The 18,451-nt window shown below is 45.2% G+C and overlaps 1 protein-coding gene across 1 annotated transcript in view; it reads right to left on the bottom strand.

Annotated features, from left to right (window-relative positions):
* The window catches only part of LOC131809266 (uncharacterized), a 226,839-nt gene that overhangs the window by 177,504 nt on the left and 30,884 nt on the right, over positions 1–18,451 (bottom strand). Inside the window, exon 3 of the mRNA XM_059136161.1 lies at positions 14,492–14,661. Coding sequence (XP_058992144.1) covers positions 14,492–14,625 — 134 coding nt within the window. The 5' untranslated portion in view covers positions 14,626–14,661. The remainder of the gene's footprint in view (positions 1–14,491; positions 14,662–18,451) is intronic.

Below are 18,451 nucleotides of genomic sequence, written 5' to 3'. Positions count from 1 at the left end.
CTTCCCTCTCCTGGACCATAAACTTTATATCCTAAGGGCTTGCCAGATAAATTGACTGGCATAGACCCATCCACCCTGAAATTCTATGAAAGAAGAGAAAAATTGTCTAACTCTAAACATATGCACTATTCTTTGTAATGGTTTAGAATTGTCAAAATTTGGAAGAAACTGTCTTGGTGGGAGGGCTTGGAAGTGTAACATCCATTTTGCTCTTTAGTACCAGTTCCGTCCTGTGTCTCTGTTGGCATGAAAGACTCTCCTGGGTCTCCACCCAGCAGATCAGATTTTTAGAAGGAATGAACCATTGACTGTGGAAACCTCAATTAGTGTTCTGAGGAAAGTGAGACTCAGAGAGGTTCAATAACTTGCCTGAGGACACACAGCTAGTGAGTAACAGTGAAGCAGAGTTCAGGGCTCCTAGCACACAGGGCAAGACTTTATGAAGAGTTCCAGGCAAGAGCCGTTTCTCCAGCTCTGAGTCTGCTTGGGGTTGAAGGTGGGTTAAATTCAGATCTGTCCTTGAGGATGGGTTCTTAGGTCACATTCAACCACCACCTACCCCGTAGGGTAGATCTGAGACCCTCCAAAAGGACTGACGGCATCACAAGGAAGAGTGATGGATATATCTGAGCCAATGGGGGCACTTGTTTGGGTCTAAAACAGAAGCTTTGTGATTGGCTGTCCCTCTGACCAGCTAGTACCGTCCATGAGATGCAGCCATGGGCCTGTGGATGGACACCGCCTAGGAGGCATCCTGAGGTAAGCTGCAGTCCGGGTTCATCTCCAACCACCCAGTGATCTGTCACATCTCCTCCACTTCTCTCTACTTTGGCTTCCTCATCTGGAAAATGGGACATTGACAGGAATGTCCAAAACCATCCTGAAGGCCATACCACCAACTCCGCATGAGCCTGGCTCTAGATCTCAGCCTGGTTCCTTCCTGGCCATGTGATTTGGGGCATGGTATTCCATTTTCTGAGCCTCTGACTCTTCATGAGTCGAAGGTGGATAAGAACTATGTTTCTGAAGTGTTGTTAGGATGAAATAAAATCACAAGGGCAAGGAGCCAGGCATTTAGGGCTGGCAGCCATTTTTGTTCCAATATGAAAGAGGTTTGTGAAACAGAAAGAGTTACTAAACTTTAAAGTGGAACATGATTATCGCTGGGTTATTGTTACGATCCTTCACAGATGGGCCTGGACAGGAGGCCTGAGGTGGTAGGAGGTAGGAGAAGACATGAGTCATGGGAGGGCAGCTCCAGGAATTCTCAGTCTAAGGGGCACAACATTTTTGGCCAGTGTAGAATCCCCCACTGCCTTTTCCACACACACACACACACACACACACACACACACACGCGCGCGCGCGCGCACACGTACATACACGTACACACACAATATTAAAAAGCAAACCACAGCATTTAAAAACCTCCTGTTGGTTTTGCCTTTCCTTCCCCCACGTATTGCTTTTGGGAAGAGCTGTTTCAGCCACAGCACTGCCAAGAAAACAGGGTGGTTTCCCTTGACCACTGGCCATGAATATGTGCCTTTTCCTCAGCTTTGGTGCAGGAGCCCACAAGTGATTTTAAAAAATAATAAAATTCTTCTCTATAAATAAACCCTTATGCTTTCTGCTGTGGGTCTTGGAGGGATGAGTTTCCTCTCCTTTTGAACTAATTAAGGGCTACTTTCCCCTCCACAGAGGAACCACACATCATGAAGTGAGAGATATTCTGGGTAATGATCCACCATTGTGTTTCTGTCAACACAGGAATGGCAACATTTTGGAACTTTTACTTAAAGAGCCACCCCGCTCCTCATCAGACACACATCCCTCCACAGAAAACCCCATCCCCAGTTCCCCTAGAGATTTTTCTATTGTGGCCTTTACTGACTTTCCAGAGTTGGGCAAATTAAGCATTTGTAAGAATTTACTCAGTGACATGGAGCAGTAGAAGGGGATTAATTCTGGAGTCCAGAGACCTGGGATTGAGTCCTGACTTTGTCCTTGACTGCAGGGTGATTCTGGGCAAGGGACTTAATGTGAGTGAGCCTACCTTGGCTTCCTCACATCAAAAATGGATCCAGAACGTATGGGCTGTGGTGAAAATGGAGTGCAATAGACTGCATGTATAGTCTTAAGCATACAGTTGGTGTTTAATAAATGCTCACTGCTATCACATTCTCAGGATGACTAATTGTCCATAAGAAAAAGAAGGGTCATTCTACTGGTCTTGTGGGGAGGATGTCACAGAGACCTGCCGCTGTTGGGAGCTATCACAACCCTGTACCTGAAGGCAAAAGAGGAAGGCCAGGTGTTGCTGGAGCCCCATTAAAGGTAGAGCTGGAGGAGAGGGGCCACTGGCAGGAGCTGTAGATTTAGAGGTACATGGTCTTTGATAGACCAGAGCACAGAAGCAGGGAGGGAGCTTGGAGGAAATATCCCAGTCTCTTCTCCCCTGGCCCTCTGATCTCTTGCAATGCCTGTCACTGGCTGAGCTCACCTGGAAGACAGAGGCAAAGCAGCCTGTCCCCTGATGCAATCACAAGGGGCAGCCTCCCAGGGCAAAGTGCAGACCAGAGAATAAATATCAGTGGAACGAGGGTGCAGATGGTGAATCACAGTCTGGTCAGAGAGCGGAATTCCTTGTGATTTACATATTGGCTAGTATTACTCAACCTAAACCATAAACAAAACTCTTGCAAAAACCCTCAAGTGGTGACTGCCATCCCATCACTTCAGGCCTCAAAACTCTATATGGTTCCCCACTGTCTAAAGAAATGAGCCCCTCCCTCCACCCCTGGGATCCTGTACCAGGCCCCCTCTGTCGGCTTATCCCCCATCTTCCCCCTATTTGAACTTTCTGAAAAGCCCGGTCCCGCCACGCTTCTTGGCTTTGCACTTGCAGTTCCATTCGAAACTATTAATGGATGAAAGTCCTCACCAATCCCCTGGTCTTCTCAGCTTTACTGACTTCTTGTTGAGCTCCCCCACTCAGGCAGGCACCACTACCTTCAGGCAATGTGCCTGACCCACTTCCCACGAAGTTCTACAGGGGCAGTGTAGCGTTAACACAGAGGCTCTGGACCCAGCCTGCCCTGCGTGCTATTTCTGGCTGCAACATGTTCTTGCTGCACTGCGCCCGCCCTTGCCCCTAAACTTCTCTGTGCCTCAATATCACCATCTGTAAAATGGGGCGATGTTAGCACCTCACAGGGTTTTTTTTTCCTAAGATTACACAAGTCCCTGTGTGCAACTCGAAGACTGCCTGCCTGGCATAGAGTAAGCACTTAGTATTAATCAATTTATTTTTATTTTTTATTATTACTATATCGTAGTACTTAACACGCTATAGTATAATTCAAGGTTTATTGGTCCGGTTCCCACATGGATTCCTTCAGCAATTCAACTATAGGGTCTATACGTGTATTCCCAAGGCCTGGTCCACACAGTAGGTGCTCTATAAATGACCGGCACGTGCAGGTATGAACGAGGGAATACATGAATGATACGAGGCCTCAAAGTGAGTTTCTGCCATCTGGTTTGGACTTCCGTGTGAGGCAGACCATAGGCCTTTTCTCAAGACTATGAAGAGCTAACGAAGTCAGATCCAGAAAATTCAAGCCCCTCCAGAGCAGAACTGGGCCACCCAGCAGGGCAACTCCCCTGTAGGCCTAGTTTGGGTGGGTGCCTGCCCTGAGCAGCCAGTCCCTTTCTCTTCTAAGTGTGTGATAAAAGAACTAGCTCCTCCACCCTTCCCGCTTCCTCCTCCCACATTAAAAACCCAGAGCGAGGATCTGCTGTCCTGTCAGAGCCCCAGTTGTCTCTGGGGAAGACACTCACATCCCCCTGTCCAGGCAAATTTCACCATTAGGACGTTCAAGGTGGAGGCATGGGATCAGAGACTCCCATGAGCCCCCCGGGGTCTGCCTCCATCTTCCCCAGGTCGCTGGGTGCCAGGAGCAGGTGCAGGCTTGGGGAGGAGGGATGTTGAAGCTCTGCAAAAGACGCACAACAGCCCTGACCCTCTTTGGGGCTTCCATGACCTCCCCCTTCCTTCCGTTCACACATCTGTGCTCCCTGCCAGTGCTTCCCATCATATTGGGGGCAAATAAAATGTGAGGTCCTACCAAGCCCATGTGATCTGCTTCCTGGCTGCCCCTTAACCCATGTGCTCCCCACTCCCACCCCCGGCCCCCCCTCCCACTCCTACCATTTCAAAGCACGCCGTTCAGTGGCATTAAGTACATTAACCCTGTTGCACAGTCATCTCTGCTATCTATCTCCAGAACTGTTGTCACCTTGCAAAACTGAAACCCTACACCCATGAACCGTGGACTCCTCAGTCCCACTCCCCCCAGGCCCCGGAACCGCCATTCTACTCTCTACCTCTACGAATCTGACTGCTCTACATGAAATTATACAATATTTACCCTTCTGTGGCTGTCTTATTTTGCTTGGTATCATGTCTTCTAGGTTTATCCATGTTGTAGCCTGTGTCAGAATTTCCTTCCTTTTTAAGGCTGGATGAGAGTCCATGCATGTATATGCTCTATCTTGTTCATCCATTCATCTGTTAATGGGCACTGGGCTTGCTTCTACCTTAGGCTATTACGAATATTGCTGATAGAAGAGGGGGTTACAAATGTCTGCTGACGTCTCTGCTTTCATTTCTGCTGGGTATATACCCAGGAGTGGAGTGGATGAACTGTGTGATAATTTCATGTTTAATTTTTTGAGGAGCCAGTATATCATTTTCCATAGTGACTATGCCATTTTGCATTCCCAGTGATAGTGCACAAAGGTGTCAATCTCCCTACATCTTTGCCAGCACTTGTTATTTTCTGTTTTGGGTTTGGAGTTTATTTTAATAGTACCCATGTGATGTGGTATCTTACTGTGGCTTTTAACAGGTAACTTTTGAGGACCTACTCTGATCTAGGTCTAAACTAGGTAATTGTCAGGAAATACAAATAAAGTCCATTCCTTGACATCCAGGAAGAGAGAGGGCAGCAACATTAAACCTGAAATGAGTCATACGTGGAACTAAATCCCTATAGATATTATCTTATTGAATCCTCACAATCCCCCTAAGGTGAGTTTAATTATCCCACATTAATGAAGAAACCTAGTTCATCAAAGTTTGGTGACTTCCAGAGCTATTAGATGTGACAGAACTAAAAACACATGTTTTTGAGACTCAAAAGCCTACGCGCTCTTCTCTATGACAATTGTTCTCAGATACTTAAAAAATTTAGCTAAGCAAAAAAATATATATAAAAATAACTTTGAGGCACCAAAAGAGTGTTGCCAACTTTTTATTTAGCAAAACAAAGAACACTGGAGAGCAATTAATTTGCCATAATGTCACTATTCTTGCACAGGAAGAAAATTTAACCACATACCCTTTGGAAAGCACACACATACGAGGAAGTTTATTCCACTGAATAAACTTAGCTTTATGAAAACCTCACTCCACTGTCCAACCCTGGTAATGAGGATCGTTTCCCAAACCGTGACTGTCCTTGTCTTCTAGATGGCAGGTGCCCCAGCCCAGAAGGCCCTCAGCCAGGTGCTGTGGGAGATGCCAAGCTGAGTGTGAGTCGGCCTTGGGGGCAATTTGGACAGGCAGAGAACAAGAAAATTAAGTGTCCCTGCAGGTTAGCCAGCCTGCTCTGCAAGTGACGAGGAGGTGGAAAACTTCTCCAAATCCTGCCACTTCTGCCACCTCCATGATGTCTCTTAAATTCTTCTCCTCCCTCGCTCTTACCACTAATCAAGGTCCTGTTTCTGAGAGGAAATTTAAAACTTCCATATAACAAAAGCCACCATAAATAAAGGGATAAGATGAGCCACGAATGGCAAAAGCAGGTATTTATTAAAGAATTTATAAAACCAAGGTTTGTATTAAAAATATATAAGGTAAGGGGCACTAGGGTGGCTTAGTAGATTAAGCGTCTCTGCCTTCAGCTCAGGTCATGATCCCAGGGTCCTGGGATCAAGTCCCACATCCGGCTCTACACCCAGCATGGGTCTGCTGGAAGTTTTCTCTCCCTCCACTTTTCCCCTGCTTGCTCTCTCTCTCTCTCTCCCCCATCTAAAATAAATAAATAAAGTCTTTATATATATATAAATTTTCAGTAAGAAAAGAGTCTTAGACAGTAATACCCTGCTATGTCTCTCTGCCCCCAGCCTCACCCAAGTATAAACAGTCTCCCACACCCACACAGAGAAATGACTTGAAATTGGGATTGCATCAATTCATCACACCGCTCAGAAGGGCACAGGGCTGTTCTCACAGTGGCCAGCTCAGGATTTGGGTCCAGACGGCCTGGTTTCCACCCCAGCTGCCCCTTTACTAGCTTCCTGACCTAGAGTGAGTTATTTAACCTCTCTGGGTTTCAATTTCTTCCTTTATAAATGAGGTTGGTTGTATGTACCTTGAAAAGGTGGCTGTGTGAAATAATTCAGTCACTACTTCTAGAAGTCACTACTTTATAACATTGCCTGGCCTGTGGCAAGGGTTTAAGAATTTTTAGCATCATCTGCAGGAAACCCTCCAAGACAGAACCTTCTTCCCCTCTTGCCAAGGCTTTTGTATTTCCATAAGATCCTGAGTACCCCTTCATTACATTTGGAGAAATGATAAGATATTCACCACTCAGGAAAGTATAAAGGATAATGTAATGATATATATTATTATATAATTATAATATAATGAACAGTCCTGTTTCTTCCGTTCTGCTCCTCACATCTTACCATTCGACCATGTCTGATTCAGGTTTTGTTTTGTTTTTTAAAGCAGGAAGTAAAGATGTGGCCCTTTGTGAGCCTGTCTCCAATCTCTTCTCTTACTCCCCAGATGGGGCCACTGTTCTGGTTTTAATGTTTTCTATTCTTTTGTGAGCACTTACATGTTACCCACATAAGCAATATGTGGTAGTATTCTCCTGGGTTAAAAACCTTTAGTGATTTCCCTTCACTGACAATAGGAAGTGTAAGCTACTTTGCAGGACAAGTAACAATAAAACACCCCCAGGCCCGGCCCTTGCTGGCTCCTCCTGGGGTAGGTATAATTCTGTTAGCCTCTGGGCTTCAGACATACCACACTGTTCTGTTCGCCCCCAGCACACCAAGCATCTTCACATACTGACTTCCTTTGACACCTTTATATTTAACACAACTGTGACAACTCTCTCTCTCTGCCCGGCCTCAACATAATATTACCAAGGCTTCACAGGCGGGGGTGGGGGGTGGGAAGCTGGCCTGTGAATTAGCGACTGTGTGCGAGACTCTTCTTCTATGTTACAGTCACATTTAATTTTCACGACAACGCTGAGTATAGACCAGTGACCTCATTTTATAGACAAGGAGGTCAATGTTCAGAGATGTTAAGTAATTTGCTAAAGACACACAGCTATGCTTTCTACCATTGCAAGTGGCAGAGTCAGAGGCTGAACCTTCACGTGTCTGGTGCTCTGATTTGTGACCCACAGTTATCCTGGTTCATGAGGACCAGGTGCAAAACCTGGCTCTGCCCTTCACTTGTTTCTTGATCTTGGGCAAATCACTTTTCCTCTCTGAGCCTCTGTTTCCTTATTTGTCAAATTAGAAGATTGTACTCAATGATCTGGAAGCTCTCTTCCTTCCTAGAGACACAGAATTCTCTGCAGCACCCTTAAAATCCTAACCATTCCTTTAATCTACGGTGTTCCCACTGAGAATAGTCTAGTCTCATGATACCAAGTCAGCAGAAACCCAACAATTCTCTTCTACACTCCTGAAAGTTTCTATACCAGTCTTTCAGCTAGCAACTCCTGCTACAGGTCTGCATGTCTAGGCTCATGCCTGGCTTGCTGCATCTCTTCCTGAAGCCAAAAAAACCATAAGGGAAAGAGAAATAGGGACTCCAAAGATAACATTCTCATGAAATTACATTCAATTCTTTTCACTCTCTGAGTGACCATGAACAACCTACTGCCCCACTCTGATTCACGATGACCTCCCTCATAAAAACACTGGGGGTTGGTTTCCAGTAGACTGGTGTCCCTTCTAGATCTAACCTTCTGTGATGCTGGGATACTACAAACCACCTGTGGCAAGTACTTATAGAAGAATGAACCATTAAACAAAGGCCCAATCTCCACGGGAGAAACTGACCTCAGCATATTCAGATGTCTCTTTTAGAATCCGGAAGTCTCTCCTTATCTGCAGGGGGATATGTTCCAAGTTCCCAGTGGGTGTCTGAAATCGCAGGTGGTATCAAACCTTATATTTACTATGTTTTTTCCCATACATACATAGGATAAAATTTAATTTATAAATTAGGCTCAGTAAGAGATTAACAATAGCAATAATAAAATAGAACAATTATAACAATATACTGTAATAAAAATTATGTGACTGTGGTTTCTCTCTCTTCCAAAATTACTTACTGGATTGTACTCATCTACTTCTTGTGATGGCGTGAGATGATAAAATATCTGTGTGATGAGATGAAGTGACACGAATGATGCAGGCACTGGGACTTAACATTAGGCCATTACTGACCTTCTGATGGTACATCTGGAAGGAGAGTTACCTGCTTCCTGACCATGGTTGATGGTGGGTAACTGAATCCATGGAAAGACAAAGCATGGATGAGGGGACTACTGTAACGGGCCTCTATCCCAACTTCAAAGTCAGATTGGAGGGAAGGTTCCCCAAAGAGCAGGGATTTAAAATGGAGAAGAAGAGGAAAGAAGAGAGTAAAACAAAGTCCTATCCAACGAACTCAAGACATTAAGGAAGGTAGATGAGTTTGCATAGACTTCAGAGTCGGGTGGTCTTAGAGTCAACTTCCCTTTCCATCACTTACTAGCTGTGTAAACTTAAGCATGAACTTAATAAATTTAACCTCTCTGGGCCTGTTTCTACATCTGTTATAAAAAAAAATAGGCTAATCATTTTTATTCACAGTAACTTGTGAGACTTGAAGGAGATGGTGTGTGAAAGTGGCTGTTTCGGACAGTGAAGGTGTTCCAAATGGCTCATTGTTTTTATCGTGTGTTTTCTATTTAAAGAGAGTCAGGGACTGCCAAGAAAACACAAAGAAACTTAAGGCCAGATGTTTCCCAGCAAACACATCTATAAGAAATATGCTCTGGGAGCATCCTTCATCACAGGACCCTAGAAGTGGAAGTGACTCTAGTAATGATCAATTACAGAATAATTACACCCAATTCGGTCTTCTCTATCCACACTGCCCACAGCTGCTCGAATGCTGGTACTGAGGGTGGGATTTCACTGCTTGCCAGACTAGTATAGTCCTTGACAGACGGGAGGTGAGGCGGACCATTGAAACGTTGAATGTCAGACCCTGTGGCCCTTCCAATAAATGAGGCTTCCGTCTCCTTTACAACCCAGCTGTCACCAAACCATTTGCAGTTTCCAGTCCCCTCCAAGTTCTATTATTTCACCGAGCCTTTGTTCTTGCTGTTCTCTTTCCTGGGGACCCTCCCATCTTCTTGACCTAAAGAGACACCTACTCATCCTTTAAGATGAAGCTCAAACATCACCACCTCTGAGAAGTCCTCAGTGAACTCCCACCCCAAGCTGGGTTAAGTGTTCCTCTGCATCCCCAGCTCCTTCTACTGAGCACTTAATTAATATGAGTGAAATGGTTTATTATGTTTTGGTCTCCTTGGACTGTAGTTCTTCAAAACCAAGGATCTTACCTTATGAGCCTCATATCCCTGCTCTTCCCACAGGGTCTGACTCAATGAACAGAATCTGTGTGAGATGGTGAGCCGCCCAAAGGGGCAGAGAGGCCTGTGTACAGCAGGCGGTAGCTATATTGCATCGGGGGGAGCTGCCCAGGGAGTGTGTGTGGCAATAATTAGAGCCTGGATCTGGTCTCCTGAGTAAGAGGAAATGGAGAAGAAAGGTTTTTATTCCAGAAATGCTCTGGGAGTTGTTTTGGTTTCATGTCTGTCTGCCACCAGCTGAATTCATGGAGAAGCCTGTTGAAAGCATCATGACAGACGTTTCTTTTCTTCTCCATTATAGCCAACAAATTGATGGGATGCTGGACACATGTCTCAACCAAATTATGCTCCAAGAGCAAGATGAGAGCTATTCTTTGAGACGGTTTTGAATAAGGTAATGGGGTATAATCCCATTACATGATAACCAAGTTATTTGGTCATTTGGGAGAAAGAAGGATGGACGTTCTGCCAATTTACATACTTGACATTGTGCTAGGCACTTTCCACATGTTAGTTTACAACATATCTGTGAAATTGGGGGTTGGTTGTCTATTTTACACACAGAGAAACTAAAGGTCTAGATGTTAAGTAACATGTTTGTGTGTGTGTGTGTGTGTGTGTGTGTGCAGAAAGCATCTTTCTTTTTCTTTTTTTCTAAATTTAAATTCAATTAGCCAACATATAGTACAGCATTATTTTCAGATGTTAAATAACCCTAAACTAGTTCTACATCTAGTTAGGGACTGATTTAGGTATAATTTTTTTATAGTCCCAGAACCAATGAGGTAAAGATTATAAGTTACCCACCAAATATCCATCTTCCCCTTTATGGTTGCATGTGGAACCCCTACTCTCGACTGAGCAGACTGCTGTTAAAAATAAATGTATTTTCTAGGCTCGCTTATGGCTGAAGAAGGTTCTAGCCAATGACATGTAGTTAGAAGGGGCAAGTAGGGTTTCAGAGGAGGCTCCTGGTAAGGGAAAGCGCATACACCCTTTGTTTCCCTGATTTCTCCCGCTATTAAGCTAGAACCAGGTGTACTACATAGAACTCCAGAAGCCATGTTGGATCTTGAGGTGACCTTGAGGATGGAAGCCATATGCTCACATGGGAGCCCCTGATAACTATGGAGCCTGTAACCAGCTCTGCACCATCAGACTTCTTTCATATGACCAAAGAAATTCTGGTGTGGGTAAGCCTCTGTTTCTAAAGCTGAAATAATACTTATGATGCCTCAGCTCAATTGCAAATTTCCTGTGGACCCGTAGGCAAGCTGTTTAAACATTTTGGACCTCAGTTTTCTTGCTTAGAAAGTAAGTAGATTGTATTAGACAGGCATTTTCAAGGAACGTTCTTTCTGGCACTAAGGTACCAGATACACAGCATAACAGTGGGCAGCCAGCACCACCAGGTCTTGCAAAGGCCACAGAACAGAAGAGCCTCTTTTTCAAGGATTTTCAAGGTAATTAAAAAGAGAAACAGAGAATTCATTCATTCATTCATTCAGTGTAGTGCATGCTGGGGCGTCCTGTCCAGATGCCTCCTTAAGGCTATTTCCCCAGGTGCCAGGAGTATTGACTAATCACAGTTCACAGCTGACTTCCTCTCCGAGTTGCCTACTTGAAGGGTACCTCCTCTTGCAAAACCAAGCCTGCTTTCTGGCAGCCCAAATTCAATAAAGGATTGACGTGGATGGTTCAAGATCCTGGCCACCTTCCCTCAATTTGTGACAACTTAGAAGGCCATCCCACCTGGAGTCCCAGCCCCAACCCCCCCCCCCCCTTGTCCCTTCTAACTAGTTCTATCCCACCCAATCCTACTTTGCTTACTTCATCATGGGTGATGCTCCCCAAAGCACTCACTTCTAAACTGTTTGCATAAAAATCCCTGCCTCGGAGTCTCTTTTCCAGAGCATCCAACCTGAGACTGTTGGTAGTAGCGTGGCTCTCTATGGGATTTTGGATCCCATCATGGGGACGGGGAGAGTGCTGAGAGCACCTGGCATGCTGAAGCCCTGAACTTGGGAAGACTTCTGCTCTTAGTGAGTCAGGGTGGGATCACAGTAAGAGGAAAGCACAGGCTGGTGCTTTGGAAGATGTTTGAGAGCTTTGCGGGAAAGTAGTTATCATTAAAACTATGGAAGCGATGGCTCAACTGAGTGTGATTGATGTATTGGAGAAAGTCAGTGAGAGGCTGGAAGTGATTAATCACTAATTTAAGACAAACTATGAAAGTCAGAGAGGATGGCCTCCTTGGCAGCATATCAAGAGATTCTCCTCGCCTACAGCTGGAAAGCAGAAAATCTGAGGACCACACCTGGACTTAATTAAAAGGGTAGTAGAGATCTAGTGAAAGTATCATTTTCTACCCTGCTGTGACTAAGGTCAGGGCCCTGATTAGGAAGGAGGGAGACCCTCAGATATGGGGTGAGCACATCTGGGTTGATGCACTTGAGAACCTGGGGACCTGACCCTCCAGCTGTGCTAGATCTTCTGGGCTGCAGAAGTGGTTCAATATAACGAATTATGGACTAACACCTTCCCCTACTTGAAGATGACAATGGAGGACTGGACGAAACAAAGAAGCAGATGTCTGCTTCAGGACTTCCCCTCAGGGTGACCAGACCAAACACCAGGACCAAGCCACCCCCATAATCCCACCTTGGAAATGGTGGGCCTTCAGGAAGGGCTATATCCTAAAGGAGCCACAGGGTCCGGCCCACCTGCATTGGCAGGTGCTAGGCACCCATGAATAGGACTAGATCCAGGGACAAAAGACCCAGGGAAAAGAGAGCATTTATCGATATGCAAACACTCTCCCCCACAGACAGAGGATTTACGCACAACAAAGACCCTGAGAGACAGTCCCAATATACCAGTAGATTGGCTGTGGGGATCTGGCTGAAGATCACGTGAAGTGCCCACCCTAAGGGAAATGGAAATGCCAGGACAGAGAAGAGAGGAAAAGATCAAAAGCCTCAGAAAAGAGGGCATGCTGGGGTGATTGGTCACAGAGAGGCAAGGAGCCTGATCTAGGACACTCAATGACTATGTACTGAGTAGTAACCCCTGTGGAGACAGGCATGGTGATAATTTCTTGGGATTCTGGGATGAATAAGCATGGTCTTGTATGATATCTGTAAACTATGATTATGAAATAAGGAGTCTGATTTTTAAAAACAAAATTATTCAGAATAGATGTTTCCAAATGGGTGTGACTCTTCTGAAAAGTCCTGTGGGGAAACCAGGCTTCTCACTAATGCAGAGGGAAAGCAGGGGAGATAGGGTCACATGACCTGAGTTTAAGTCTGGTTTGATAGGAGGCTCCCTTCAGCCCCCAGTTTAAACCTGTGTGACCTGAGGAAATGTTCTAACTTCTCTGAGCCTTATGTTTCTCAAGTATAAAATTCAGATGATAGTTTCTGCTCTGGTGGGATGCTTCCCACTTACATTAAAGTGAAATAGTATAAACAAATGTCTCATTCAGTAAATGCACCATAAATGCTCAATAAAAGCTGGTTCCTTTTCCCTCTCTTATGATTCTATTACTCTGTCAACTCTTTTTGGTAAAGTCTCATTTCAGTTTAGTTTAAAAGCCAAATAAGAAAACTAGTCTAGTTTTTTCTTCCTTCTGTCATTCTTCCCTTTCTCATACTCCTTTTTTTTTTAGCAAACATGGGCTAGAATACCTCATGTTTCCTTCACTTGTCTTCACATATCTCTGAAAGACTTTTGCCTATTGTTATACAATGTAAGTAGCCCTATGGGATGAGGATTCACCCCTCTAGGAGGCCCAGAAGTCTGTGCCTCTTGTTCTGAAGCTACTGGAAAATCTGAAGCAACAGAAGATTCCCTGAGAAGAACCTCAGCCTTCATGATGGGATATGTTTGAGAAGTCTCCCTTCATCAGGATGTCTAACCTACACATCAAAAGTGAAATAGGAGTGGCACCTGGGTGGCTCAGTGGGTTAAAGCTTCTGCCTTCAGCTCAGGTCATGATCCCAGGGTCCTTGGGTTGAGCCCCACGTCGGGCTCTCTGCTCAGCGGGGAGCCTGCTTCCCCCTCTCTCTCTCTGCCTGCCTCTCTGCTTACTTGTGATCTCTGTCTGTCAACTAAATAAATAAAATATATTTTTTTAAAAAGTGAAATAGGATAAGAATGAAGTGGCAATACAGAGCAACAAATGCAAAGATGAGCTATCTTATCTGTAAAATAATCGTAATACACGCTGAACACTTATTGAGCCTCACACAGACAGTGGACAGTGGCTGGGGAGACAAAGGTCCCTGAGACATAACTTCTGAGAGCTCAGAATCTAGGAAGAGAGGTCAGTGGGCTCATAGGTGACCACAGCTATGTGCTAGGAGAGAGAACAAAAGATGCTGGATGGAATTCCCTCCATCCCGAACATAGGGAGGCTTCACAGAGATGGCGCCCCTTGGCCAGAAACTTGAAGATGCAATGGACAGGGTGAGGAGGATGGCATTTCAGGCAGAGGGAACAGCATGTGCAAGCCAAGGGGCCAGAACAGCAAGGGACCTTTGGTGAACTACAAGTTATTCAATAGATGCCGGAACACTGCAAGCTGGCTGCAGAAGCAGAGAGGTAGACAGGTTACATGGGGACCTTCTGTCCTCGTTGGCTTGGTATCACCCTGCTTAGGCCTATTGTCTTAGCATTATAATAACAGTGTTCACTTTTGCCCTCTAAAGTATCCCTGTTTGGGCGATAAATTATAGGCTCACCTGGTTTTAAGCAGGAGAGGAGTATGCTCCAGCCTGGGTCGTGGGTGGTCACTCTGGCTACCACGAGGACAGCTGGGAGGGGTGAGACTGGAGGCCTGATGGTGGCCTTTTGAGGTCCCATCTGACCCTGGCATTCTCTGATTCAGACAACCCTGGATGAGGCACCAATTCTAGAAGAACACAGAACTGTCTTTTACTAATGGATCAATGCCTAATGAGCCCATAGACATGACAGGGTTGAGAAGAGGGTCACAGGCCTTTGTGGCCTGAGGATTCTGGGCAGAATTCCTGGACAAGGCAGATCTGGACCTTGACCTTGAAGGATGGGTAGGATTTAAATAGTCAGAGGCATGGAGGTGGACCTGGTGTGAGATAAGATGTAAAGGTAGAGGTGATTAGGGAGAGCAATGAGAATACTAAGAACCCTACATAACATGTCAGCAGCCACAAACTGCCACCCAGTCCTACTAGTAGCTTATAAGCATATGCTGTTATTTCTCCAGACTCCTGCCATGTCCCTGGGAAGAGTACAGGGCAGTGTGTTAACCTGTGTATTTCCAGAGCACTTCGGGCACAGCACTGGGAGCCTTCCCATATGCACAAGGGGGCTCAGAATAGGCTCTGCCCCTTGCTGTAGCATAGGCTCCCAAGGCCAGCACCATACACCCATATAGTTCTGGGGCTTGGAGCAGACAAGGCATCCAAGAGGGTTGGTAGATTGACTGATCACACAGAAAACAGATACTTGGAAGTGTCGAGTGACTTGTCTAAGGTCATACCGGGAGCAGATGCTGACACTGGAGCTTAAGCCCAAGACTCTAGAACCCTGTGCTATGTGGCCACAAGTACTCAAATTACAGAACTTAGTATTGTGAGCCATCACAGTTAAGATGCAATTCTAACTATGTTCCTCTTTTTTTTTTTGCCTCTCTGGGTCTTTGCATGTCCTTCAGCCCACCATGACCCATTCCTCTGTCTCTCTGTTAAACCTTACATGTCCTTCAAGAGCCTGCAAGAATGTCCATCCTCTGTGGTGCTGTTCCCACCTCCCTGGCTGAGTGAGTGACCCCTCCTCTGGGCCGCCATAGCATCGTGCTCAAACAGCAAGTGTCTATTATAGACAGCATTGTAAGGTGGGGTATTATAGAGTAGAACTCAGAGTAGGCTCTGCCGTCCATGCTGCCCTGAGAGCCCATAGCGGGTAGGGCACTGTATCTCATTTATCTTTGGATCCATAGTACTCAGACCAGCTCCTGATCCATTGGAGGTATTTGGCGAATTTTCATTGAATAAATGAAGGTATCAGACCTTGGTGGGATCATATACTATTATATTATCAGTTTTTCAGCAGGGTTTGGCCTATGGGAAACCCTAGCAGCACATCAGAGGCTGGGAGGAGAGAGAGCTGAGCTATTTTTTCCCCTCTCCCTCTTTCAAGCTTAGAAGGCACTGTATTAGTTTGCTAGGGAACAGACTAGATGGGTTAAACAATAGAAACTTCTTCCCCCCAGTCCCGGAGGCTAGAAGTCCAAGATCAAGATTTTGACCAAGTTGGTTTCTTCTGATGTCTCTTTCCTTGGCTTGTAATTGACTTCCCTTCGTGTCTTCACATGGCCTTCCTTCTGCGTAGCCTGTGTCCAAATTTTCTCTTCTTGTAAGAACACCAGTCATATTGGATTAGTGCCCACCAAAATGACCTCAAAGACTCCCATCTCCAAATATAGTCACATTCTGGAGTCCTGGGGGTTAGGATTTCAACACATAAATTTGGGGAGGGGGACACAATTCAGCCTATAACAGATGATTTCAAAGTCTCCCCACTCCTGTGACTTCCTGGGGGCTAATCCCTAAACCTGCCTACACCTCCGCAAGAGCGTCTTTATAAATGCTATTCAATTTGAACCCTTTATGCGTGTGCTGGCTATTTCCTGGCAGGCCTCTCAGGGATCCGGATAATGAGGACCACGGTGGAAAAAACCTACAACCACTATAAAGTTCCTCAAAAGGGCAAAGTTTAATGCTAAACTGTGATGAATTCAAGGCCAAATAACAGATCCTTCCTTCCCTGTGCCTCATTCTCCTCATCTGCAAAATGGGAATACTAAAAGCAGTCCCAGGATCCTTATGAACATCCTGTGTGATAGAGGGCAGAATAGCTCTGCACACTGGAAAGGCAATGAGAGTAAAAGGCTACTTAGTCCACAGGGTGGACACACTTTTCCAGGAGCAGAGAACAGCTCGATAGCTCTAAGTTCCTAGGTCAGGAGGAGTCTGCAGATCAAAGTTCTGAAAAAAGGAGAGGGGTGTCAAAAAGGACCAGAGCTCGCTGCTAGCGGCAGAAAAAGGGTGAGGCAGGAGGTGGGGCATTTTTTAATGGGCCTCTTGTCAGGATAAGTTCTAGACACAAGGGAGGGCCTCTTTCCTCCTCCTTGGTTAATAATGACCCACCTCATGGGCTTGCTGAGTATCTGTGGAAAATGGCCCAGGCAGAGATCCTGGATACGTCTATTTATGATGATGTTGACATAGAGAAGACCAGTATATTCATGCAGAGGCCATGTTTCCTGTTTTTATAAACATCTCCAATGTGAGAAAAGGCTTCAATGGGTCCATGGGCACAATTTATAGCTTGTTCTGTGCCAACATAAATCAAGCATGCATACCATCCCAGTGAAATAACTCAGATCGTTGATTTAGGGTGGTGAGGATCTGCAAACAGCCTGGATTCCAAGGCAGCTCATTCTTACACCCTGTGATGGGCTTAGCTTTTGTCTTTGGGAGCAGAGAGGGTCCATCCCGCCACACGGTGCAGAGTGGAAAGCATGTGGATTTTGGTATAAGACAGTATGGGTTCAAAGCCATGATGACGTAAGGTTTAGTTTCCTCCTCTGTAAAACCAGGCCATCAGCTGCCTCAGGAGGTTGTTGGAAGAATTAAAGGAGGCCACAGGGCCTTGGTAGGTGCTACTTTGGTGATAAAATCACCTTTCTTTCCTTAAACTCTTGCATTCTGTTGTTTTTTATGTCTTCTAATTTAAAACTGGTCTCCAAGTTAGCATAAATGGAGTCAGTCACAAAGTGTGAACACCAAAGACACTCAGAACACAGTGTGCTTGAAGACAATGAAAGGGGCCCCAAGACTCGGGCTGAAGCTTTGTCCAGCAGCACATTGAAGACCACAAAGCCCTTTCTCTCGCACAAGCTTCTTTGGATGAGAATTCTTATAACTAGCTTTGTGTAGAAACAAATGATTTTACTTTAGAATAACAAAAGTGGAATAATAGCTTAATAAGACAAGTCACATTGCAGCCCGTAATATTGTACTCTTGGGGATTAAAGTGGTTTCTGGGCCACTGGGGATCTTTAGCAGTTTCTGAAAAAGAGTACTGCTATTAAGATTGAGCTCAGATGAATCCTCTGTGGATGGTTTTTTTTTTTTGTTTTTTGTTTTTGTTTTTGTTTGTTTTTTGTTTTTGCCAGCCTGTTCAATGCCTATACAATCTTAGATGCTGCAGAAAATACATGTGCAGTGTCTTTCATGACTCAAACCTAAGAGCATGGTGTTTAGTGGATTCAGAAGATCTGACTCTGGCCCTAACTCTGCTATTCACTTACCAGGAGACCTTGCAAAATCATTTCCCCACTCTTGGCCTCAGTGTCTTCACTGGTGGAAAAGAAATATCCCAAGCCTAACTAACTCACAGGCAGATGGGGGAGGAGCCAAGGAGAAGATGAAGGTGTGGTAGTTTATTGACCATGACTAGCAGGCATCTCAGTGCCAAAAAAGAAGGCTGATTTCCGCTCCCCAAACCTCAGCCTCAACCCACTTCAAAGGCATCAGCATCTTCCTACACCCCTGGTGTCCTCCCCTGCTGGTGTTATTCCTCAGCAAGCTCTTCGACTGCTTCCTTCTACATAGAGCGGACACTGTTATTTTTAATATAATTATTTTAATGTATTT

Source organism: Mustela lutreola, chromosome 10 (genome assembly GCF_030435805.1).
Source record: "Mustela lutreola isolate mMusLut2 chromosome 10, mMusLut2.pri, whole genome shotgun sequence".
Lineage (NCBI taxonomy): Eukaryota > Metazoa > Chordata > Mammalia > Carnivora > Mustelidae > Mustela > Mustela lutreola.
The sequence above is the reverse complement of the archived record's forward strand: the minus strand, read 5'-3'. Positions and strand labels throughout refer to the sequence as shown.